The 26408-nt window shown below is 36.9% G+C and overlaps 1 protein-coding gene across 2 annotated transcripts; it reads left to right on the top strand.

Moving 5' to 3' along the window:
- Positions 1-455: 455 nt before the first annotated feature.
- Positions 456-24685, top strand: LOC149411073 (YTH domain-containing family protein 3-like). Of its 2 annotated transcripts, XM_089647444.1 has the most exons (9): positions 456-677; positions 789-813; positions 4353-4481; positions 8443-8580; positions 10287-10504; positions 10599-10824; positions 15742-15917; positions 18741-20156; positions 21016-24685. In XM_089647444.1, exons 1-9 carry the CDS (start codon positions 654-656, stop codon positions 21070-21072), a joined length of 2409 nt encoding a protein of 802 aa, XP_089503570.1. In that variant the 5' UTR covers positions 456-653; the 3' UTR covers positions 21073-24685. The 2 variants fall into 2 exon arrangements, with proteins under 2 accessions (XP_089503570.1, XP_089503571.1); XM_089647445.1 differs by lacking the exon at positions 8443-8580.
- Positions 24686-26408: the final 1723 nt, after the last annotated feature.

Below are 26408 nucleotides of genomic sequence, written 5' to 3'. Positions count from 1 at the left end.
GGTCAACCGTTTTTAGCGACTAATTTGCTATTATAGATCACCATACTTGATATTAATGATCACTATACTTGAGTTATGTGTAGTGGGAATAAGTATTACAACGTGGCAACAACAAAAAAAATGACGTTCTAGCTATACGCAAAATACGGTCTGTTTGTTTATCAAAATATAAAGATTTTTTTCATTTTCCTGAAGAAGAAAATTGGTATTTAAAGTCCTTTTCCAAAATATTTTTTATAATATCCTGAAGACGCAATGGAAAAAAATCTGTAGATATAAAATTTATAACAAAGTGCATGCTGAAATATTATTTATAACAAAACCGCACCAAAACATTATAATAAATTTATTGAGTAGGTACCGATTGGAATTCTACACCGGTCTGGAAAAAACCACACTCAACAGCTTGCATTTAAGAATATAGGCCGAATGCGCATACCTCTTGCGCACAGGAAAAAGTTGATCTCCGCCATTATTGTAATGTTCGCCCGCTGCTGAAATATTGTGATATTTTAGGAATTACGAACAATAATAACTTTTTGTAGTTCGTAGGTTGCATTTAGGACAGAAAATAGTGATAAGTGCATATTTTTATCTTAGGTGAAGTGTTCAAAAGCATCCGAAAGTGTGTCAAAGACTGAAATATCTAGCCAATGTCAGCAGGCGTGTCAGATCAGGTAATTTGCCGATTATTCTTAGCGATTTGAGATGTTTTATTCAGCTCCCAGGGCTTGGACAGTTTACTAAAGAGAGTTTTCTATTTTGTTTCATGTTCGGCGCCGACATAGCGGATGAAAGGGCAAGGGAACCAAGGTATGTAAACCCAAAGTAGTGACGTAGCACAAGCAATATTTTTTAGTATGCACCACTCTTACAAACCCAAACTGCCGGCTACGGGCCGATTTCCTTAATTTCGTGACGTTTTTTCATTAGTAAACATCTTATATAATATTGATCCTACTCAGAAATTATTGTTTATGTCAAATTATCCATAGTTTCATCAAGTTGAGTTTACATGGCCTACACAATTCTTATCATAATCCGGTTATCCTATTGTTATGAAAGCAGAGCATAGAATCGTGTGTGTGGTATTGTTTTATTACACAATCTCTATTTTATGATTAGTGATAGAACATGTTCAACAACTTATGTCAATATTAATTGTTTCCATTACTGTGATACTACAATCATTTGTTTTATCTAGTCCAACTCAAATGATTAGTGTCGTGACACACAAAGTTTTAGATTTCGCTTGCGCCAATGGAAGTCTTTTATAAAATTAGGTATGTTCTTTCAATATTGTTTCCCATAATTTTTCCTGGTTTTACTATTAGCAGCACGGAATCTCAGCTTATAGCAAGGAACAGATGTTATATATATAATCGTGCATAATCAAATAAATGTACAAATGATTACAATAGCAAAACACAGTTTTGAAGCATGTTGCCAATCTAAAAATGAATCAATATTTTGACCATAACAGTAGCATTTGATTCCTACAAGTTTTGAAAACTGGAATATTCATGAATTATTCATTACTTATTAACTTTTATTTCTCCCATCATAAAACATTAAAATTAGTTTCACGACTGCTATTGTTAATTAATAGTTGTTATCACATAACAAAGACAAATGGTTGCTCAGTGCGCATTTCACCAAACAACAAATGTTCTTATCGAAAGGTAATAAATCATGCATGTTTTTTATTTGTTTTATAGGATAACATTAAAATAAATTGACATAATAAATAAAAAACACACATATCTGACTTATTACAGATAAAAAGTTTCGTTCATTTTGTGTTGCCACAATTTTAACCAGTTGTTTGCTTTTACAAAACATTTAGAGGAAATGGTTTTTTTCATCAGTAAATTCATTTCCTACCTAAGAGATAGCTAGCTGTTAGCAAAAAAAAATTAGGTCGTATGTGAAAATCGGTCTATGTAATCAACATATGCTTGAAAATATACATGGAGTAACTTTTTAGTAGTTAAACTTAAGGATGTTATAAATGATTAACTGAAGTCCCCGGCATTGTCCAGGCTTTACACAGAGTTTCTCGAAATCAGATGTAGACTAATTTTCTTCTTATTTTGAATGTCAAGCGAACAAAATTTCATCGAGAAGTATCAAATTTCTGCTTCAAGGGTTGGAAAAAGGGGTTGTTTTTCGCAATCTAATGTAGACAGTCGCCTTCCTCTCGCTTTGAAGGTCAAGTGTTCGAAATTTCATCAATTCCGGAATATAACTATAGATTTGTATAAAAAATATAACCACACACACACCCTTATTTTTATATATAGATATATACTCAACCATTGACATCTAAATTGATAGACTTGCCCCAACATATAATCTGGGTATCATTTGGTCGAGCTGGTGACAAATCACGTGACCATATTTTTGGCACCAAGAGGGTTCGAGAATGCTTTGAATAATCTATGACATCAGTCATACGTTAAACGCCGAAAAGCGATTGCTGAAATCACCAGACTATACGCTGAAAAGTAAAGTCCTTTTTTCTGCACAGGATCTGAACGTTTGTTCAATCTGTTAAAAAACCGAACTACATTGCGACGCTAAAATAAGTGAGGTGGGTAAATTATAACACTTTAAGTGTCTAACTAAATAGTAGAACAAAATATTAAGTTTTGGAAACAAACCTGAACTTTTGTTCACCCGATTTGAGAATTGTTTTTAAGTTCTTTACGCAACTGGCAATTTTCACCCCATTGAAAAAAGGACTAGTAATTCGTAAGCAGATTTTAATTTCGCGAACAAAACAGTGATATTACAATGCGAGTTGCCCGTATTCTGTCAGATTCATTTATTAACAAATTGCCACCTCTGCGCACTTGGTTTGTTCCCCTTTCCCTAATGAGCTGGTCTATCAATTTGGATGGCCATGAATTTGATGATTAACGAAAACTGTGCTATGTAAATCATCCAAATATTATTATTATTACCGTTATTCTATACACATAGCGAAATGCTGTAAAAAGGTTTGCATATTATAAAATCATGACGTTAATTAGATCAAGGAAGAGGGGTTTGTTGTGATGATTATAATTCATTTCAATTGTATATTATTATATGAAAATAAAATACTTTTTATACATCACTATTCAATTTAAAAGGATAGACATGTTTCGAAACCAATGGTTTCTTCGTCAGGATAAACATAACATAGTATTATGTTTATCCTGATGAAGAAACCATTGGTTGGAAACCAAAACACGTCGATCCTTTTTGATTAAATAGCGGTGTATACTGTTAGCTATATATTTAAATATTGGCGCCACAGCCGTTTGGTTCTCTCTATCGGCCAATAGGGAAACCACCCCAGCTGCCGCGCGTTCGGCCGGTACAAAAGGGATTGATTGGACTAATTATTAATTATTGAGAAATATATAATTTTATATAGCGGAAAGGCTGTGCTTCTTGCAGGATAGGAGCAGTCTACCAAAGCTACTGGTTCCTAAAGTTTTCCTTTTACGGAATTGAGAGATTTTTCAATTAGTGCTAGTAGACAGTTTGCAGTTGAAATGTTGAAAAGTTGGATATTTGCAGAGATGTGCAAAATGGGTACCCAAAACCATTTGAAATGCAAAATGGGAATGGGTCAAAACTTTTCCATTTGAAAATGCAAAATGCAAAATGGTTTTTAGAAAAGCATTTCAAATGCAAAATGCAAAATACCTATTTTCAAAATGCAAAATGGTTTCTCAGGTCAAACAATCAAAATAATTATAGAATTTTTAAACAATTTTGTCATTTAATAATGGACATCAATGTAGAACAAACATATTACATGATGGTAAATCCAAAAACACCACGACTACAGATTATGAAACCTCAAAAAATTTGCGCGGGACTAATGTTGCCAACGTAGAAACATAGAAACTGCTATCTAACATTTAATATTACAGCGTCATGGCCCCATGTTCAGTATTTGAATCAGTATTTTTTTTAATGGTATCACTCAATTGCCAGGTCTCCTACCAGGGAGCAACTTGACAAATGTAAATTATCTCTCATAGCGAGGTCGAGGACCGACTGATATTTGGGGCTTATGAAATAAAGATGAGAGGAGATAGTAGGAAGAATGTTGCAAAAAAGCATTTAAAATGGAAAATGCATTGAGAAAAGCATTTAAAATGCAAAATGGTTTTTAGAAAAGCATTTAAAATGCAAAATGTAAAATACCCATTTTGCATTTCCATTTGAAATGGATTTATTTGAAATAAAGCACATCTCTGGATGTTTGAAAGCATCAGGTCCTTCCGAGGTTGCTCATTATTGCTTTTGAAGACGAGTGTCTAATAAGTGTTGTATGTTTGTTTGGCCGCCAGTGTCAAATGTATCAAAAGAGCAGCTAGAGAGTCCGGGTGAGGAGTTGGGCGAATCATGGCGCCACCAGCAGCAGGCGCCCACCTATGCGCCCCCCATCTCACAAGCACAGGACCCTTACACTGCACAAGGTAACAATACAATAACTTTATTAAACTGTTATTTGTTGGAAGTCATCTTGAGTACAATTCTCCCGTCTGGAACCCACATTACAATATTCATGCAATTCATATTGAAAGAATACATAATAAATTCTTACATTTTCTGGACATTCCAGCAATTTTGGTGAACTGCAACACTCTTTTAAATGATAATATGCGAATAAGCTTAAATTGTTGGATAGAAGGATTATCACTGACTTGGTATTTCTGTATAAAATTCTAAATGATATATTTTATAGACCGGAATTGCTTCCATTGATAAACTTTCAGATTCTACTATGTAATACTGGAAGTCAGGGTTTCAGTGCAGAAATTTTGGGTCTAACTACCATATGTGTTCTTCATTGCCCAGAATACTGATGGAGTGATATAATTATACCGAGTCAGAGGACATCTTTTATTTATCTATATAAATAAAAAAAAATAATGTTTGTTCTTTTCAAAATCTTAAAGTTCTTTCTTTTTTCACTGATTTCCTTTGACATTTTGACATAACGTTTTATTTGAATACGCATGTGTTTTTAGATACTTTTATTATTTATTTATATTTAAATAAAAATGTTAATGTTCGTTTGTTCAAAATCTTAAATCTCCGAAAGATCTTCGCCACAAATTTTGACACAAGTCATCGGCAATGAATGTCGGGAAGTGGGTTAATTTCTGCTTCCATTTCATTAGTTTATTCAGTCAATCGATAAAATTAAATCTAAATTCACATAGGTGCATTTAAAAAAATATTTTTGCTAAAAACCAACACGTGGACCATAGCACACTTGATAAAGTGACATTTTTATTTTTGTCAACTAACCTAGTGAAGGTAACATCCGAAAGCAAGGCGAATCTAGGTTGTCACTGCAACTGCAGTACTTCGTACCGTGTGTGGGCACGATTCTTCAACCTCACAAATACAGGGATCCTTCTCCTGGGGTCAATGTTATATAGAAATTAATTGCTCGGTCGTATCGAATGTTTATTTTTAAATTGCCATACATTCAAATGGGGTTAAAATCAGCTTACTTTTATATTGAAAGTAAAACAAAATACCAGTCATAGATAATAAAAACAAGCGAGGTGGGCCATGAACGGTTACGTAATTTTAAATTAGTATGAAACCGCGCACACAAAATTGTCGCCAACATCGATCACCCCTACTACGAATCACATTTATTCACAGCAGCGCCCAACCTTTGTTTCTATCTACGCACCATATGAATATAATTATTCATCGGCTCCACTGCTGTGAAATTTGGTCGTAGCTTGGTGGCAGCCGGCAACCCTTCCGTGCTATATCTCCTTTGTTTCTATAACCTGCTGTACCGGCGTTTAAAGTCTTAAGTACTGTAGGGTTTTCCAATAAGAGGTGTCATTCTGAATAGCCCGCTATTTCGGTAGATGTTACTTTTGAAGCTGTCATTTTTTGACATTTGATAAGTAGAAACTACGCCATTAATAAAAATGGAACCATACACGCTTCAACAACGCATTGAAATTATTAAAATTCACTTGAGTGAATCAAATGCAAATCATCTTGAGTGATGAGGCCCATTTCCACCTCGGTGACTTCGTCAACAAGCAAAATTGTCGCATCTGGGGCTCGGAAAATCCAAGAATTATTGTTGAAAAGCCTCTCTATCCTCAACGTTGACTGTTTGGTGCAGTTTATAGTCCGGCGGAGTCATTGGACCTTACTTTTTCGAAAATGAGGCTGGCGCAACAGTTACGGTGAATGGATTGCGCTATCGAGAGATAATTAATGATTTTTTATGGCCGGAATTGGATGGTATTGATCTGGACAACGTTTACTTTCAACAAGACGGCGCTACGTGCCACACAAGCAACGAAACCATTGCTCTTTTACGATTGAATATCAAAATAACACCTCTTATTGGAAAACACTGTATATCGATGCTTTCTCATTCTCCAAAAAATACGGTCAAATTACCTTGACTTTTGTGCCGACAAAACATTGAGAAGCAAAAGGCTTAAAATCTAAAGAATTCCAAATCACTCCATTGTTTTGTGTAATACAATTGCATTGAAAATGTGCAGATTACATTTGCCTACTTTATGGTTTCCTTCTATTAGTAGCCGTGGTCTTATTTCCATGTGTAAATCAATTCTCCGTAACTTCACGGTCCCGTCTGTCTGACAAACTGGTGCATATTTTACGATGTTGATTTTATGAATATTACGTCTTAAGTGCTAATTTGATTATTAATGCATTAAAACTTGTACATAACATATATAACTCTCTTTGTGGAAAAGATATATTTCTGAAAAATATTCATTCTATTGCAGAAATAAATTTTAATTACTGAAGATAATATTAGCGATTTTTTAAAATGGAATTGAAATTTTATTTAAGCTTTGTAAATCAGCAAAACAATCTGAAATGCAACTCCACTATCGTAATAATAATTTATTTTTTCTTTTGGAATAACCTCAAATTGTAATATTTCATTATTGAAGACAATATAGCGATTCTCAAATGAAAATTTGAAAGCAATATGACTTGAGCCCAGGACCTTCGCCTTGCCGGGGCGCTACGGCTCTATGGCCTTGGTCATATCTAACTGTATCATACTTCTAATAAGAACTACCAACATTATCTTCATTTCGTCACCGCACATTTTATTGGCTGCTATCTTCATTTATTTTGGAGGCGGGTTTGGGTACCACGGCCGCGGGAACCATTTATTAGATAACCAACACCTCTGCCATCGGTACCGCAAGTTAGCAGGAGTGCCCGGAGTCATCGAATGAGGCGTTTTCAGGATGCGTCTGCCCACCAAGTGCGGGGCGTGCCAGATCGTGAAGGGCTGGTTTTGGGAAACCCTTTGACCTCTCCAACTAGTCTCTTGACTCATCGTATTGCACCGCAGTGGGAGGGATATATTCATATGTACGTTACTCCTTGGTACACCGATCCCTAGATTCCTACCCAACCCTCATACCTTTTACCTTCCTAGATCTTCCTCTCCTTCCTTTCCTTAAAAAATACTCTTTACACAGCATCCCAAAAGATGCCTCATGTGCGGGGTTAAAGTAAAAAAAAAATTTACATAAATGGCCCGATTCCAAATAGTATACAACGTGGTGCATCGCCTTAAGTTACTAGGTCTACTGGCTCCGGCAGTTCCTCTATATTCATCCAAACATGTGATCAACAAATATGCCTTCAGCATTGATTCCCGGCGAGATTGATGAGGTCCACACAACGACGCCCGAGTGTGAGAAATGCCACCGTTTCGCACCATTTCCATTTACTTCGTTCCTTTTCCATAATTCATGGCTAGGCTCGCGCAAATTTTTCATATAAATTTCAAACAAAGAAAACAATTTTTTTGAGAGATATTTGTAGTTTATATGTAAAACTTTCCACGGTGGATGTCAATTCCAGGGCAAACATTAAAATCATTATTGAGAAACTTTCACAAGCTACGCTTTGGGTTTGGCTGGACATGAACTACTCTTTGTTTAATAAACCTATATGTGCCTTCACATGGTCTTTAGGTTAAGACAATATTAGTTGTCTGTGATAATAATTCTCTAAGGTTTATTTATATGTCAACAAATAACTTGATAAGGATAAGACGACACGTGTATTTCCTCTTATAAACGAGACTGTACCTTAGAACATGGTCCATTAGTCACATAGTTTGGTAGACGATGATTCCCACTTGTGATGATTGTTTGGTGCAGTCCAGCTGATGTGACAATGTATACTCTACCATACTCAGCACAGAGGAGGTTACATGAATTTACAACAAACGGTTTAGTAATATTGTAGACTTTTATTTGTTTCATCTCTTTTGAATCAATGGATGGAATGATCTCGGTAGTGGTTTACCCTTTCTGTGCTGGGTGTGGTGACAGTGTTGTCGCGGTGGAATGGTAGTGGTGTTGTGACCGTTGTGGCTCTCTGCTCAAGGTTACTATGGCACAGCGGGAACTGCGGCATTCCCCTACCAGGCCTTCGGCGTGGGAGACGGCACGTGGTCCACCAACGGAACCGACCCCATGACCTTCCTGGGAGGGTACGCTCAGCACGACACCTACGGAATGGAAGGTACCCCCCCGCCAACAAACAACCAAACAACCTTCAATCCACACAAACTTCCTAATTTCTCACTAATAGACTGACACCATTGTTGATGCTCTTGGGCTGTCAGCGTTGGTGTGACCTTTAATATCTTCCATTGAGTTATTGAAATAACCATTGTGTCCATCTTTTCCTTTGAACAGTGATTAAATATCATTCAGATCCTTTTCCACAACGATTACCACCTTTGCTGGTGTTGGTGTAACATCCATCTTTTCCTTGTTAGTTCCTTTTTTACTTTGATTACCATCATTGCTGATACTCGCAGGGTTGTCAGCATTGGTGTAACCATGTCCTTAACAGTTCATAGTGTCGATGTGACCATCTATCCTTTCTTTGCTATCATTGATGGTTGCGCAATTGCTAACATCATTGATGTGACAGTCAATGTATTCCCTTTCGAGACTTAGTAAGATAACAATCATTGCCGATGCCCTTAGGGTTGACAGCTTTAATATGATCATCCATCCATCTTCCATTAACTTCCAAAAAAAAGGTTTTATCATCATCAGAACCATTTTTACAATCATCATGCTTAGATAATGCTAGAATCCATCATTAATCCTCCTGTCTCGCCATTTTTTTAAATACGGAATCAATTATTTTGTGTGATTTTCTTTTGTTTATTTGGATCCCTTCATTTGTCTCCAAAAAGAGACGAATCAGGATCATAATTTTCGTTTTATTTTCAATCATTTGTTGTGTGTTTTTGTAAACTAACTTTTTTTTGCAATGTGATGTTTAACCACATGTGTTTAACACTTATATTCCCATCCACACGCAATTTCATTCCAATTCATCTCAATTACTTAAGGTTTATTGTTTACCCGTGCCTTTAAAAGTTACTTTTTAAGTCATCCATTACTCCAATAGGAATCAAGTGCTTGAGTAGATGCTTTAGTGCCCTCCCTGACTGTCATTACAACATAATAATATTATAAAATTGAACAAAGTTCCGAATGATTTGGTAAGTTGACACGCTGGCAAACTCTTGACATATATTTATTGGTCTTAGAAAAATCCGACTGCTTTTTTTTATTTATCTATTTATTTTAAGATTTCAAATAAACAATGTGGTTTCCTTAGCCCCTATTGTGCTGCTGGCTACATTTGCAGTCCAGTGAAATTATGAATTTCTCGAAGTGCACTGCAGTGGGCAGAGCTAGGTTTTAGAAGTTTTCAATGAAAACTCCAAAGTAAAGATTTTATAGAAGTGTGTCTATTATTTCAAATCTAATTTTCAATATAAAATTTTAAAAATTTAAATCCCGTCTTGTCAACTAAATCATTAAAATTCCTCTAAATAAAATTGCTGGGAATTGAATTTTTGAAGATTTGCGTATCCTTACTATGTATTAAAAGTCTGCATAAATGCAGAATTTTTTTAAATCATGAATAAAAGTTGATGGTTTCTATGCATTATGTATTATTCGTTTCTCTATTAATGCAAACAGTTTTTCATGTTCAGTTTCCATGGATTCAAATCAATCGTTAACAAATGAATTGTATTGCCTCAAAAGTTACAAGTTTGCCCGTATGTCACTTAACAACAAAACAATGCATGCCATTTTGAATCAATATTATAATCCGTTTAAACTCCATCCCACAGTGTGGTGCAAGTCACTTATCATTGTGGGATAGATTTTACTTGAACCCGTCTGATTTGTGGTTAGGTGTATTCGGCCCGCCCACGACGCCCTTCTCGACAGCCAACTTTGCGCAGCCGACGTCGGCGCCGGCCTTCAACTATTTCCACGGCAACGGTGACTACTCCACGTGGGGTGGGCAGATTGGTCGCGCCAAGCAGCAACAACAGCAGCAACAGCAGCAGCAACCTTACGATGACTACTATCACAGGCAGGACGGGCTGTACATGCCCGACCCACTTAAGGTATGTGCATCTTATTGACACGCACAATATCAATAGCAGTCCCAAAACAAGGAACAAATATCATGATATTAAAATGAGGCATTTAATATTGTAGGGCGTGGAAGGTGCGGTGCAAGCGCTCTCCCTGGAGCCCAAGGAAGTGCGCGGAGACAAGGGCGGAGAGCGGGACGGGGGAGGCGGAGCGCCCAAGAAGACGTGGGCTACCATCGCCAGTCAGCCCGCCAAACCGCAGCCGGCTGCGCAGTCCTCGGGCCTCAAGAAGAAGGGGCCCGGCATGCCGCCCCCGCCCATCATTCCAGGAAAACATAACATGGATATAGGTAAATAATAATAATACAAAATCACCTCGGGGCTACCTGTACGTAGGTAGGATTCTTGAAATCAATCCTTCTGATCCTGCCAGCATAACGTCGTCCCACGGGTCGGTATGCAATCGACAAAAAACAAATGCTGTAAGACCTTGTGCAAAAAAGGTCCACGCTGAACGGCGCTGCAGACCGTTACCTTCCTATAACGAACATAATTTTCTGTGTAGGGTCTTACAGCACTCGGTTTATGTCATTTGCTTACTGACCCGTGGGATGACAGGATAAATTACCTTTTTATTCCCTAGATTTTCACTGTATTGATTGAACTAATTAAACTGGTAGTTCTGTGAACAATAGACCTCGCATCCAAAAAGTATGTTTCTGATTTTCTCTTATTTAATAAAACTTAACCAAAACTCCCTCTCAAATCATAAGATCTCCAATTAGGTACTTAAATATAAACCATAAATTTTATGTAACATTAAAAAAATATATTAATATAATTTGTCCAAAGAAAAGTAACTATCTCAATGACAGTTTTTTCTTCAAACGTTTTCACGCAGGGAGGTACTATAATATTGAAAACCCCAGTCAAAGTTAGCCCTCTAGTCAAAGTAAGGCTTGCTTGAATAATTGTTTATTTCTGAAAAATCCTCTTTATTGGGTGCAGCAGATTTTCGAAACCGGAAACAAAACATACAAACAAATTTATGGACTGATGAAATGGCCAAACGGTCAAGTTAAAAAAGAACTTCTCTATGTTTAACTAAACTGTAGTTCTATGAACAGTAGACTTTACGTAGTGTTGATTACTTTAACTTGACAGCTTACAACATTTGCGAAGCTCTTGTGCTCTGGCAGAATAAATAGGTGTTATCAAACAAGGCTACCATCTTGACAGGATTGACCTGACACAGAACACACAAACCAATTTACACACAGACAAAATGCAAAGTGGTTGAGTCAAAAAGGACTTCGCTACGCTCAGCCAACTGTCTAACCATCGTCCCATTTCCGGCAGGAGTAGGCAGAGAGGATAGATCACCAAACAACTCTATCTTGGCACACACTCCTTGCTTCATTCACATTCATTATTCACATGGAATCAAGTATTTCATTCACCAGATAGTGCCATGTTTTTTCCCGGGTGTCCCTGACTTCTTTTGGAGGTATATTGTTAACATTGATTTCGAATGGGATTACATATCGTCGCATTAATTCGTAGACTGCGTAACTCCAAATTTTTCGAAAATACGTTTTTAATGCCATCTGGTGTTAAAATTAGACCCGCATCGACTAGTAAAACTCGAAAATTTAAAAAAAAATTAACCTTTTAGATAAACACAAATTAGGAAACTGCGTAAAATTATGGTGCCATTTTTACTCGCGAATACTTCGTAACTCCTTAATTCAGTATTGGCCGGTGAGCCGTGCACGCTTGTTGTGTTTTTGACTGAGGAAATTTATTTACGGTGTAATAGTTTTACCGTGAAATTAACTGAGATAAGTTGATTAATCAATTTTGAACATTTTATAACCTTAATTTTAATTGTGAAGTCACGAATAGTGTTTTGTATCTGTAGTCTAAACTGACGTCTTCTGCACCGTGTGACGCTCGCCGTAGCTCTCTTGTTTTATGTGCCTCTGCGGTTTCGTAAATACCTAATAGGTCCTTGTTCTGTGATTATCTCTTCTTCAAGGTCACCATCTCTTTGCAAGTGGATCTCCTCCTGATGCATATCCGGATCCGGTTCTTCACCGTCCTCTTCAAACAAACCCAAAATATTTACGGTGGAACGTGCGGCAATTCCATCTCGTCTCTCCTCAGACACAGTTCGTTCTCTGTCAGGCATCTTCCGCGGGTCAAGCACATGTCTTGGTATGCCATCTACTTTGATGTTGTTGACTGAAGTAAGTCCTGTCACCCTTCCATGCACGATGTGCATCTCCCATCTACTGGTTTAACCGCAAGAAGATTGCCCACTTAGAGCTCAGTCAATACTTCCTCTTCTATATTCACTTGCGCAGAAGGGTGTCTCCACGAGTGTGAAGTGTGAACTATACTAGACAGCGCAATACCTCGATCATCCTGACTTTTTGCAGCCAAAGATTGTACCGAAACACTGCCTGCAGGAGATCGCTTCCACTTCTGGCTGCAGTTCTCTTTATTGTTTGATGATGTCGTTCAACTATACCGTTTCCAGCTGGTCGGTATGCCGCGCAAAATCTTTGACGAACATTCCATCTCTTACACTTATCTGTAACACTGTAGGAACAAAATGCAGTACCATTTTCCATGAGAACTACTTTGGGCGGGCCTCTTTCCCGAAACACTTCTTCCAAATGTCTGATAATCGAAGCTGCATTATCTGACTCGATTTCCTGCCACACGGCAAATCTACTTGGACCGCAATCGATAAATGTGAGTAAACATTTCCTACCGAAATGAGTAACATCAACTGCCAAGCGACTCCAGGTTGTCACAACATTAAGATTACCCGCTTCATGGGATGATGGTGGAGGGTCAATTGTCCTGCATTGTACGCAGGAACGCACGCATCTATCGACGTCCTTTCTTCTCGCCTCAGGATCGACCAGCCGGGCAAGATGAAGCGTTCACTTTACTCCAAAGTGATGCTGAGCATGAAGAGTTTCTACGCTTAAAGCACATGTTTGCTCACCAGTTCCACTTTCAAGTCTCTCCCACCTATCTTCACACTCTGAGGAGTCTCTTTCACAACGTTTCCTGTCATGGCTACTCTTTGCCCGGGTTTTGCAAACCCTAGTAAGTACATCAGTTTTATTTCTACAGGACAACAAGGGTGATCGAACGTTTTCACGCAGGGAGGTACTATAATATTGAAAACCCCAGTCAAAGGTGATCGACCAAAGGGTGATCGACAATGTCAGATCAAATTCTTCTACAATCTCCTTCATCAACTCCAAGCGTCACTTAACGATCATCTCTGACACGACTACTCCCGGTCAGTGTAGATCTCACCCAGCACAAAACCGTCGCCGAATCTGTAATGATCTCCAGAGTTTGAAGATTTCACTTGAGAGTCAGATTTAATCCCTTAAGGAAGGAAAAGTACCAGCATTTACAAGACTTAAAACAGACATTAGAAAAGGATTACCGCTCCTTTAACGATAACCTTCCGCATCATTAAAATCATTAAAATGCATCTAAATAGACTGCCTCGACATACACATACATTGTTGTGTTTTATTTTGTAAATGTAAAATTCCTATCTCCCAAATTTTCCGCTAGGTTGTTTGTAAAATGCGTATCTCCATTCTCGGTTTTTACGTAAACTTCCTAACTCCGATTTGAAATAGAAAGCCTTAACTTACAAAAGTTTAATGATTGAAAATAAATTTCCAAATATATTATATGTTCAAAACATAAATAAAAAGAATAAGCCGTCTTTCATTTTTTTTCACTACGAGGTTTTTTGTGCCTCCTGTAAAATTTTACATTTGGGAGTTAGGCATTCTACGAATTAATGCGACGATATATATATATATTTATTTTTTTTACTATTTAACGACAGCAGATTATCATCAAACCATATTTGTAGATTATTTTATAATCTTCTGTGGCTTACAAATTATTTTTTTCCCATGTTTTTCTTTTACTGTAAGGACTGTATATCCGACTCTATATATTTATACCGATGCATAAGAGATAATTTGACCATCTTGTGGTTGAACAAATATCTCATTTACATGCAATTGAATAATATTGGTCCCAGAACGGTGCCTTGTGGAATACCAAAATCTGATGTTTCTTGGTCACTAGTTTGGTCATTTATTTTTACAAATTGTGGGTGATTTGCCAAATAATTTTCGATCGGCTTTTTCGTTGATGTTATTAGTTTTTAGCTTTTTAATGTGTTTTAAGTTGTTGATATTATACATATATTTTCTTCTACTATTAATTTCTGCGTCGTGTATTCTCGTGGTGGCTCGTGACTTTTGGGTGTACTATTAGTGCTAATATTAAAAATACGGCATTATTGATCTTGCTGTAGCCGGAAATGTTTTTTTTTCTTTCGAAAATTCAGTTTTTTGTTTGAAGTTTTTCACGAAAATTGTTTTGGACTAAACAATATCAATTATGTCGAATTTTTCAAACTTTGCACAGTTGTCACTGCTTTCTTTCTTTCATTCCCTGTACATCTAAGACCAAACCATCTAAGCGTCCCTTTCTTAATCTTAGTCATTACACTCCAGCCTTGCATTATTTCTGGATCTCCTCATTTTTAAGACCGTCATATAAATTTTTACCACAGACACGCTCAGGGATCTCATTTATATAGCATTCAGTCTACTTTCATCCCTCCTCTACCAGTTCCGTGCCTCACTACCAGTGAGGCACATTGTAATATACTTTATACCTAATATGTATTATCCTTAAAAACGCTTCATTCAATAATATTTGTGAAGCTTCAAGTAGTGTTAGTATTGTAAATACTGATGTGCTATTTCACATTTAATTAATATAACAAAATAAATTCATCGTCGATGAAGAAACAATTCCGCCTAGTGACATAAGGTTTAAAAATGTATTTTTTATGAAATTTAATAGTTTTTATTCTTAGTTCATAACACTTACCACTGGTTATCGCGCGCAGCGGCAAATAAGAAATTCCAAACAACTTACGTATATTTTTAATGAAATGTCTTTCCTGCATAATTAGGTTTTTGGCATTTGGACAGTAATGTTTATTAGTCGACAATATAAAGAGAAAATCATTTCAGAAGTTTCACATTTGGTTTTTTCGGTCTCTAGAAGACTGAATTTGAAGAATCGTTTTTTTTTTTTTATCGGTTTCTTGGAAAAACTTATAGGAGAGTTTCACTCTTTGCGGCCTGTTCCAGAGTGGTAGATACTCCAGAATCATCTTCCTTGATTTGTTTTTCTAGGCACCTGGGACACGGGAAAGAGCAACGGGCCAGTGGCGTCGCAGCCGCCTCCCCCGCAGCAGCCCCTACAGCAGCCGCCCCTTCAGCAGCCCCCCCTACAGCAGCCGCTACAGCAGCCGCCCAAACCGCTTCCCTCGCCACAATTGCAGCAGCCACCGCCGCCCCCCCAACACCAGGTTTTATATACATCCCTACTATCGCTGTAGTAGGCCACAGATTTTAGATTGTATGCTGTTATAACACGGATATCGGAGATGCAACAGATTATTTCCAGATTCTCCACAACTAGTACAGGTAAAATAATACCAAATTGCGCAAAAATAGTCACAGGAGTAAACCCAACAAAAACTATTTAATATCACCAAATATTGATAGGTGAAACTCTCATAAGAAGTTTTCCAAGGGACCAAACAAAAAAAACTTCTTAAGTGGGATCCCTATTTGGCAATTTTTTAAATGAAAATTCTTACTAATATTTTACACACTTTAGTTATTACGTATTTTTAAATTTCAAGGGTAAAATTAATTAAAACATTTTATAATTTCTGGCTTCAACAACTGGCTACTTTTGTATTCCCTCCATCATAAAAAACAACAAACAAACAAAAAAAAGCAAACACGAAAACCTCAAGCTGCCACTATACATTTTATGACTGTCGAAAAGGGGTTTATTTCAGATTTTTTTTTTATTTTTTTTTATAATATTTAATTTTTATTTAATATTAAATTTACAATTACATGTTATTACATTACAATAAGATTATTTTCTTTTTATTACAGTACATCGTGATACACCTTTTTTTAGAGCAAATGCTCGTGTTAAAAAGGCGGAGAAACGCGTGTAAATAGTAATTTAACATATTTTTTCAGAGAGTGTAATGATAATGAAAAGAATTTTTATTTTTTAATATAACAAAATAAAAATTTTATATGTAACAAAATTTTATCAAATAGAAAAGAGAAAAGGATGTAAAAGAAAGAAAGAGAGAGATACCTATGTTGTGACAATAGTTTCAATTTAAAATGGTTATACTTATGCCAATCTTTTAAAACCTCTTAAATGGGATGCCGACAATACGTAGTAACAAAGTGATACAATTTATGACCATCGGAAAAAAGGGACATTTTCAGGTTTGTTTCTCCACCAGTTTTTTCATTTGTGATGGATTCACCGCCGAACTTATAAAACTTCTTATGTGGGAAAAAATCACATTTTTTACAGTTTTTTTTTTTGTATTGAATTTCAAGGGACTGAAAAACAAAACTTTTTTTAGTGGGAACTTCTTCTGTACTATGGATTGGGGGGCGGTGTCATTCGATTCAGCATGAATGAAAACAATCGATTCCTACCTGAATCTAGTTTGTTAAAATGTATTTTTCAAAAATTTCACCCCTCCTTCATCGAGAGGAGTGCTCCACCACTTTATTTAGGGCGGACTCTGCAGATCTTCATTTATACTGCCAAGATGAATGTATGACCAAAGTTACGTGAATGCACGAATTTTGTCATTTATCAAACCATATTTTACTTGTACTAAACATAGAGTAACTTAAGTCACCGTGAATATAAATTTGGAACCATATCCCAGAAGCTGTATGCAGAGTTCACAACATCCGGTAGAAGTTGGTTGTCAAAAGCTATTACCTATATTATTATCATAGACAATCCACATTGATAGACTTGCCCTAACATAAAATCTGGGTATCACTTTGACGAGTTGAAAGCAAACCACGTGACCAATGCTTTGAATAAACTACGACATTAGTCGTACGTTGACCGCCGAATTGAAATATATGTATTTTTTTAAATAAAGACTAACATTCCCAGGCTACGAATAAACCTGACAATGTTTGAAAATCTCGTACTACCAACACAGTAAGCGGAAAATGTTGCTTGTATCGTGATGGAGGACTTAGCCAGCCGAGGAATTGAACACACCACGCCTGGGCGGGGCCCAAACGCGATGCCAACTCAGCCACTGACCGGTCATAATACCCAGACCTGTGCAGAAAAGTAAAGTTCACTAAAGTAACGGTTCGCAGTGCAGAGTAAGCTTTAAAAAATATACAAAATACATTGTATTCATACTAATCGAATAAAAAATGTTGCACCGCTTTTGAAAAAAATAGCTATTCATAGAATAGTGTATGAACGAGCCGCTAAAGTGTCTTCACTGGATCTAGTTATTGAAACCACGCACGTTTTCTTTATAATACCAATAATAATAATATTTGGATGATTACACTTCTACAATGATCTATTTACATAATTTTTCAAGAACGATTTAGTAATTCTGAGAGTAAAAACAAAAAAATAGTTGTATACTTATATTCAGAATCGGTGCTATTTTAATCTGTATGAACATATTTTTATCAGATCAGATTTTTTTTTCAACTCAAATTCCCTAACGTAGTAAAAACATTCAACTCTGTAGGACTTTTCTGCGCAAATTTTGAATGTTTATTTTTAACTGAACCGCCTACAAATGCAAAAATAATTAGGGTGGGAAAATTTGAAAACACATTTGTAAAAGTGTCTTGAGTAGTGTAAGAAAATATTCGATTTTGGTAAGAACCCTAAACTTTTGTTTACCCGATTTGGGATTTGTAGTTTTTTTTGGCACAGTCAGCAATTTGTGTGACATTGTAATAATGACAAGTAATAAGCAAATCTAATTTTTGAGGAGTAAATAGTGGTATGTTTACCATGGATTTATGGACATATCACAGACAAACCACCTCCCTGTTCCGCGCACTTGGTTTATTCTTCTTTCCCTGATGGGCTGGTGTTTCAATTTGGATGTCTATGATTATTATATTATTAATTCACAATACCATTTGTACAAGCGTACTGAAGAATTCACTTTGATATTTGGACATTAATGATCTTTGAGTGACTGAAATTTATGTTTAAATAAATTATTATCATTATAGCCAGATAATATTTGGTGAAATTGGTTTTAAAGAATCCTCCCACATGCATTACTGTGAATGTCCAGGTACAAATGCCGCCCCAGCAGGTGCACCCTCAGCAGGTCCAACAGCAAGTCCAGCAGCAGGTGCAGCAACAGCAGCATCAGGCGGGCGGGCCGGCGGGCCAGGCGCAGGGACAGGGACGGCCACCCTGGGCACCCCCTGCCCGCCCCCTGGCCCGCCCGCCCCCGCCCCTCATGCTGCCCCCGCTGCCGCCCCCGCCACCCCCACCCCACATCCCCCTCATCCCGCACCCCGTCCTCGACGAACTCAAAGTCAAGAACAACTACAACCCGCCAGAGTTTGACCTAACTGCGCCCAACGCGCGCTTCTTCGTCATCAAATCCTACTCTGAAGACGACATCCACCGCAGCATCAAATACGAAATCTGGTGCAGCACGGAACATGGAAACAAGCGCCTCGACACGGCTTTCCGCGAACGCGAGAAGGAACAAGGCATCGTCTACTTGTTCTTTTCCGTCAACGGGAGCGGACACTTCTGCGGCATGGCTCAGATGGTGAGCGCCGTGGACTACGATTCCAACTCCAGCGTGTGGTCACAGGACAAGTGGAAGGGGCAGTTCAAGGTGCGCTGGATCTATGTCAAGGACGTGCCCAATGTCCAGCTGCGTCACATCCGCCTGGAGAACAACGAGAACAAGCCGGTGACCAACTCGAGGGACACCCAGGAGGTGCCGCACGCCCGGGGCCTGCAAGTGCTGAGGATGATGCACGGCTATAGACACTCCACTTCTATCTTCGACGATTTCATCCACTACGAGAAGCGGCAGGAGGAAGAAGATCAACGGAAGGTTCCGGAACCACCGGTCCATCAGGGAGGATATAAAGATAACCATCACCAGGGTGGCTACGAGGGCAAGTCCCACCACGGAGGTGGCGGTGGTGGGTATGATAAGCACGACTCCTACGGTGGAGGAGGCGGTAAAGGAAACTATAACCGCGACCACGGCGGTGGTAACTTCAATCAGAGAGACCACGGAGGTGGTGGCTTCAACAAAGACCACGGTGGCGGTGGCTTTAACAAAGATCACGGTGGTTTCAACAAAGATCACGGAGGTGGCGGTGGATTTAACAAGGATCACGGTGGTGGCAGTGGATTCAACAAAGACCATAGTGGTGGTTTTAATAAAGACCACGGCGGCGGTTTCAATAAAGACCACGGTGGTTTCAATAAGGATCATGGTGGTGGCGGCTTCAACAAAGACCACGGTGGTGGCTTCAATAAGGAGCACCACGCCGGCGGTGGCTATAAGGAGCACGGCGGTGGCAACAACGGCGACGGCTACGGCGGGGGCGGTGGCTACAACAAGGGACAGCGCGGGGGCGATCGCGAGCAGCACGGGGGCTACAGAGACCAGAGGGGGGACCCGCAGGGAGGTAGCGGAGGAGGAGGCTACCGTCCACATCACGCCATGCACAAGGTTGGTTGTTCATTTATTCCCCAAATTCTTCTTTCTACTGACTAACTGACTTTAATGTCGCATTAGAACCCCAGCAATTTACCACTATGTGATCCCCATACTATCGGCCATTTTTCCCAACTTTTCAATAGATCAATCGTGTTAGTGCATGAATCGAATGACATTCGACATTTTGCTTGTCTTTTTTCACTCTGTTGACACATTTTAACTATTTTATTTTAACTTTTACTGAGCCAGAGGTTTCCGGTTATTTTATATTTATTTATTTAGCTGTACCCCTCCGTTTTAGAAAAAAACCATGTTTGTCCAACAAATGGCGATGGCAACAAGTGGTTCCTCTATCTTGATCGAAGAATTGCGTTTGGGAAGAGTGTAGTTGTGCATTAGAGGAATGTTGAGCCAAAATTTCGGCTCAACAGTTGATCAGTGGGATAGCGAACAACGTCCATTACGAATCCCCATTTTCAAATTCTCTTCAATTGATTTTCATTCGCTAATTATATGATTCTTTGCATTCTTCCTGTGCCTCTCACTTCAATTGTAATTTTTTTGTATGGTACGGGCTTTGCTATAAGCCTGACAGAGTTAATATTTCAGATTTACAATGTTCGAAACAGGCATATTAAAAAAATCATACGCCTTTTGAAATAATTCCACACTGTACGCACATTTCAAAACATAAATCATAATATTTTAGTTATACTCCTAAGGTTCTAGAAAGGCTCTGTTATAGGTTACAATACAATGCTTCCATGCCATATCTTCCTTTGTTTCTATTATATGTCCAACTGGCTCTGGGGCAGTTGGGACTCTTACGCTGTGAAGTGGTGGGCTTAATGTATGTTTTCTCTTGTTCCAGGACAGGGGAGAGGGGGGAGGAGGTCGAAGTGGGCGGGGTAGGGGTCGCCCCAACTAAACTAAAGTGTTGCAAACATCTCAAATTAAATATTTTGTGTGGTGTTGAAATCACCGACCGGATTAATTAAATATCCGTCGGCGATATATGTATTAACTGATTAAAAATTATATATATATATATGTATACATATATATTGCAACAAAAAAAACATTCATAATCAAAGTTACTAATTTGATAGTAAACACATCATCAAAAACTAAAAAAAAAAAAACTGTTAGCTAGAAAGTTTATTATGTATGTAAAAGTGCTTTTCTCAATCTGTTTTGAATTCTTGCAGAGTGCGATGAAAGATTTTCTAATACAGTGCTCACAAATTATTACCGGAACTTCAGTGAAATTTTAGTAACAAATAATAATTATAAACAGAGTGCTTTGTTGATACGGCCGACCGCAGAACTGTCGTTTCGCGTTTGTTTGTTATGTTAACTAAAGGACATTTTACATTGTTAATAATACCAACCTGTCATCTTTTATTTACATATTATATATAATAGGAGCGTTTTTTTGAAATATCCATAACTTCACTTCTGTCTACAGAAGGCTGTCCAATCTCTAAATACAAATTAAAAAAACTAAGGTACTTACGTGTTTGTTTCCTAGCATCATTTTGAAAATTTAACGCTAGGTTCTTGGTTATGCTGATTTAACCTTTCCCACGCAGCTCAGCAGATCAGCGGCTATCCTTGAACGTGGATGTCGCATTTGTAATTTCACTAAAACGTGCTGTGTCATAAAATAGATTGCATTGAAAAGGTTAAGATGTTTATTGTACGTAGGAGGCTTGGACAGATAACTAAATATCTGTATCAAAACATATTATCCTTCTGTTTACAATGCAAATTATTATTTCTTTCACTATATTTAATGTTGTCACATTTGCAATTCAATTCTGTGCGACGCTTGACAGGATTATTGACAATTTTAACTGTAAATTACATTGGTTAGCTTTTTTTTTGACTCAGGTTGTTGTAAATTAATAAATTTTATAATTTACGCTTAGCGCCTGTTTATTTTGTTATTTTATGTAAATAACAATTAATTGAAAAGCTTATTTCTAAATTCAATCATTTTTTTTGCTCCCTGTTTTTTTTTGGGGCAATGTTTGCATAACTATTATTTCTTGTAAAAATTATTACGAAACTTGTACATGCTTTGAAAAAATGTGCATCCTAAAAATGAGGGCTCCAATAATATCTTTTATCTTTTTATTTTAAAGAAACTGAAAGCTTTATTTGGGAACATCATTATACAATCTTAATCGATAATCTTGGAAGAAATGTAATTAATTTTGTATTTACGAATAATGATTGCGCTTTATGTCTTTACTCGATAATCCCTCAATGTTCATTTCTTAAATGTTGTTTTTCCTTCCTTAAGAGTTTGTGTAATATTCGTTTCTGTACATGAGTTGAAGTAGTAGTGATTTGATGCTTATATATATACATGTATAAATTGGTGTTCTGTATCCATGGCTCTTGGATTGTGGATTTCCGGTATGAATTTTATATGATATAAACTAAAGAGTCGCAGAAAATGAAATAAAAAATTGATAGTTAATTTAGAGAGATCCCACTTTTCGGATCGAGTTCAATGCACCCCGAACAATGTTAAAGTTTTGTGGACAATGATGTAATGCAAGTAAGGTGGTAATAACAATGTACGTGACCCGAGTGCGACTTCTCAGAAGAAACATTCTTGTGAAATCAACAGACATTTAAAACAAACAAATAAGTAAAATTTAAAAACTATTAAATGGTGGTTGTTGAAAACATCTAATAGCTAGGCAAAAAAGTTACAAGTGAAAGCCGGAGATAAATAAATAATAGATGTGAACTATTTAAATTACGATAAACATTTGAAAGAAAGTTCGGAGTGTTTTTTCTCATCACCGTTTGTACGCAGACCCAACGAACATCAATAGGTTTTTATTAAATAAATTTAACAATTAACAATCACCGAAGCAAGACCAAAATCAAGTGCTGGGTTGGGTTCCTGAGTTTTAGCATATTTCAACAGACATTTTAAACGCGACAGAGATTGCGTAACCCTGTTTTTGGACATTTATAATGAATATTGAATATTAAAGTGAGGTGTTTTTATGCTTAGACTATGTGATTTGGGTGCTTGTGTGTTATGCTGACACCATTCTCAGGTATTCCATTCAAAATTGACCAACCTAACCCTGAAATGATTATAAAATTGGAATCTTTTTTAACCTACAGAACTCGAGTCATATTTCAGTATGTATCAACCTAATAACCTTAGTCATTTTCACGTCATCTTGATGTGATATCAGAAAATGGCATACCTACCTACAAAACTGCCTATATTTCATTATCAACCTTTATAACCACAGTCATTTTCACATCATCTTGATGTGATATCAGAAAATGGCATACCTACCTACAAAACTGCCTATATTTCATTATCAAACTTAATAACCACAGTTGTTTTCACGTCATCTTGATGTGATTGAATGATAAATTAGTAACACTGGAGCGGTCTTTGGCAATATTACCACAGAAAAGTATGAATTATTTCTCTGATTGTAAAGATATTACAGACAAATGAGACAAGTTGCTAAATTATTGCCACTAAAAATACACGAGGAAAAGGAGTTGGCGTAACACACAAGCACACTATAATTTGTTATATCCATTTCAAAATTTATGCGCCAATATTCTGGCTGGAGCATTACTAAATTTGTACCCTTTGTATAAAGATCAATGTATTATTTCAATTTATATAATCCTATTTTGGATTCTGTTAAAAATCCACAAAATGAAATCTTATTTTCAATTTTTGAATCTCTTTCTCCTGTTCAAAATTATTTTCACAACTTATTTCAATTCAAATAATGAAATTATTACGTCTGTACCTTTCCATAGAAGGTAACCGCTGAATAAAAAACAATTATAACCAAATGGTTAATTGATTTTTTTTATTATTGTGTTTATAAAGTACAAAATATCACAGATTAACGATGAATTCAATATATTCTGTTGTTTTTTTTAAATGAATATCATAAAAACACTACCTGATTTTATACTAATTAATAAAAATGACATCAAATTGGTTACGGAATCGTGATATTAAAACAAAGCTTATCTGTCCCCGTAAAATAAAAGCAGAACCTTGTAATAAAACAACTTTTGTATTTTTTCACATGATTTGTAAAATTACCTGTAAAGATTTTATACGCATTTTTTGTTATGATGACATAATTTGCAGTCACTGATGATAATTATGGGCCATTAGCACAGATATAGAATACCTAGGTCGACCCTCCAGAGCGATAACCACAATTGACTAATCAGGTCTGAGCGATGAAAGGTCACTATGTATTCTATATCGATGGTGACTGGATACTTGGTAGACTGCGCTATTTGTTACAGTAATATGGATGATGCACATATTGAATAGTTACTTGTACAGAATGGGGTAATTAAATAAATAATGATATGAAATGTATGAAATTGATTGGATTTCAGTCCAAACTCTCTGGCCTATGCTTTAAAAACGATATTATTAACTGATTTTTTTTTCATAGGTTCAGATCCGACTAGTGGGAATTACATGTTGAGCTAAATAAAGCATTCATTAGATGTTATTACTATGAATTTTATTTAATTTCCCATATCGCTGTTTCAATCATACATAATGCTGATCCAAGAAGTATATTTTAACGATTTGCAAAAGGAATTGTGACACAATGAGGAACTGCAGTCCTATAATGAGTGTATAATTAATTTATAATGTTTTCATTTTTCGGATTTCCCAAAAATGCATCAAATCTGTGGAAGGAACCCGTGTCACTAGTCAAAAAGCCTACTTTTTTTCAACCAGGGCTGTATTTTGTATGGGAGTGAAACTTTTTTATTCTTAAGATTACCCACTTTGAACATTGAAGAACACTATGTAAAATGTTAGCATCTCGTCACTAATGTTGTCGACAACATTAGTGATATAAATGCATTCATGATGGCACCTGATAAACAATACACCGGTGTTTAAAAATCTGCATTAAAACATTTTCGTCAGTTCAAATATTAATGTTGACCAGAGTTGCCAATGCATGTGCTCTAAAATACCCACAAGAGACAAAGAGATTTTCTAATTCCCCACAAGTTCCAAAATGACGCGAAATTCTATTGAAATTAGCTTTTATTTTCTAGCCATTTTTCCTGTGTTCAGGCTTTAAAAATAGATGTTTTGAAAACTTGCTGCAAACGAAAACTAAATACATATAGTACATTCTCACAATTATTATCAATTTAATTTTTCAATATGGTTGCATAATCAAGAAATGCCCAAATCCCTGCATTTTCCCCACAAAAAAATTCTTACCGCATTAAAAACCTTTTCTTGAAAAATCTTAGAAATTACCTGTAATTTGAGGAATTCTTTACAAATTGGCAACCCTGATGTAGAAAATTTAAACCATAGATTCTTACTGACCTAGACTGGTTATTAATCAGCAGATAAGTCAGACCAACCAAAAGGTGTGTTTTAATGACATTGTGGTTTCTAATTTTTTAAATGGCCATTTATAAATTCTACGTAGGTATAATAATATATAATACAACTTAGAATCAGCTCTTGTTGCTCTATGAATACATTTATTTTTACCATAATATATGCATTGCAGTTCCTTATAGTTATTATGATTATGTAGGATTCATACTAGGGTCATGATTTCACTACCGAGCTGAAGACGATGAACAGGATGGAAGACTGGTTGTCCTCAGCTTAAGCTGAGTTTTTATTTCACACTTTTACAAAATATTAAGGGGAGCTAAGGAAGAAGTGTAGATTTTAAAGTCCCGCTGATGGTTTGCATTGTGGCATTTAGTCAAACCATGGAAGTGTGGGCGCTTCTAGTCCATACTGGAGAACAGTATTCAGCTGTTGAGAAAACCAGGGTAATACATAGATGTCGCTCTTGGCGTGTTGGCGTCGCGTCCCTAGCTAATTCTAGCTAACATAATAACTTGAAGTTGAGCCTCTTCCTAGTTTTTTTGCTCACTGTTTCCATGTGTTGTGAGTAGTTCACACTCCTGTCCAAAGTAATTCCCAGTTAGCGGGAGTGGGGGTCATGGTAAATATTTTCTCCATCAAACTGAACACAGTTTGGTATTCGCCTGAAATGCTAAGAAGGAAAGCTGTCGCAACTGTTTTCGACCCATTTGGCTTTAATCGCCAATTGAAGAAATATTCTTCCATTGCCTTTAAGTCGGAATGAAGGGTTTTGGCTTGAGCTGTGACGGCGATGTCATCTGCGTAGGCATATTTTCTGCCTTCATTGTGAGGAAGGTCTCCGGTGTAGATGTTAA

Source organism: Hesperophylax consimilis, chromosome 26, assembly GCF_061612785.1.
Source record: "Hesperophylax consimilis isolate HC1 chromosome 26, BYU_Hcon_1.0, whole genome shotgun sequence".
Classification (NCBI taxonomy): Eukaryota; Metazoa; Arthropoda; class Insecta; order Trichoptera; family Limnephilidae; genus Hesperophylax; species Hesperophylax consimilis.
This window is presented reverse-complemented; position numbering and strand designations above follow the sequence as displayed.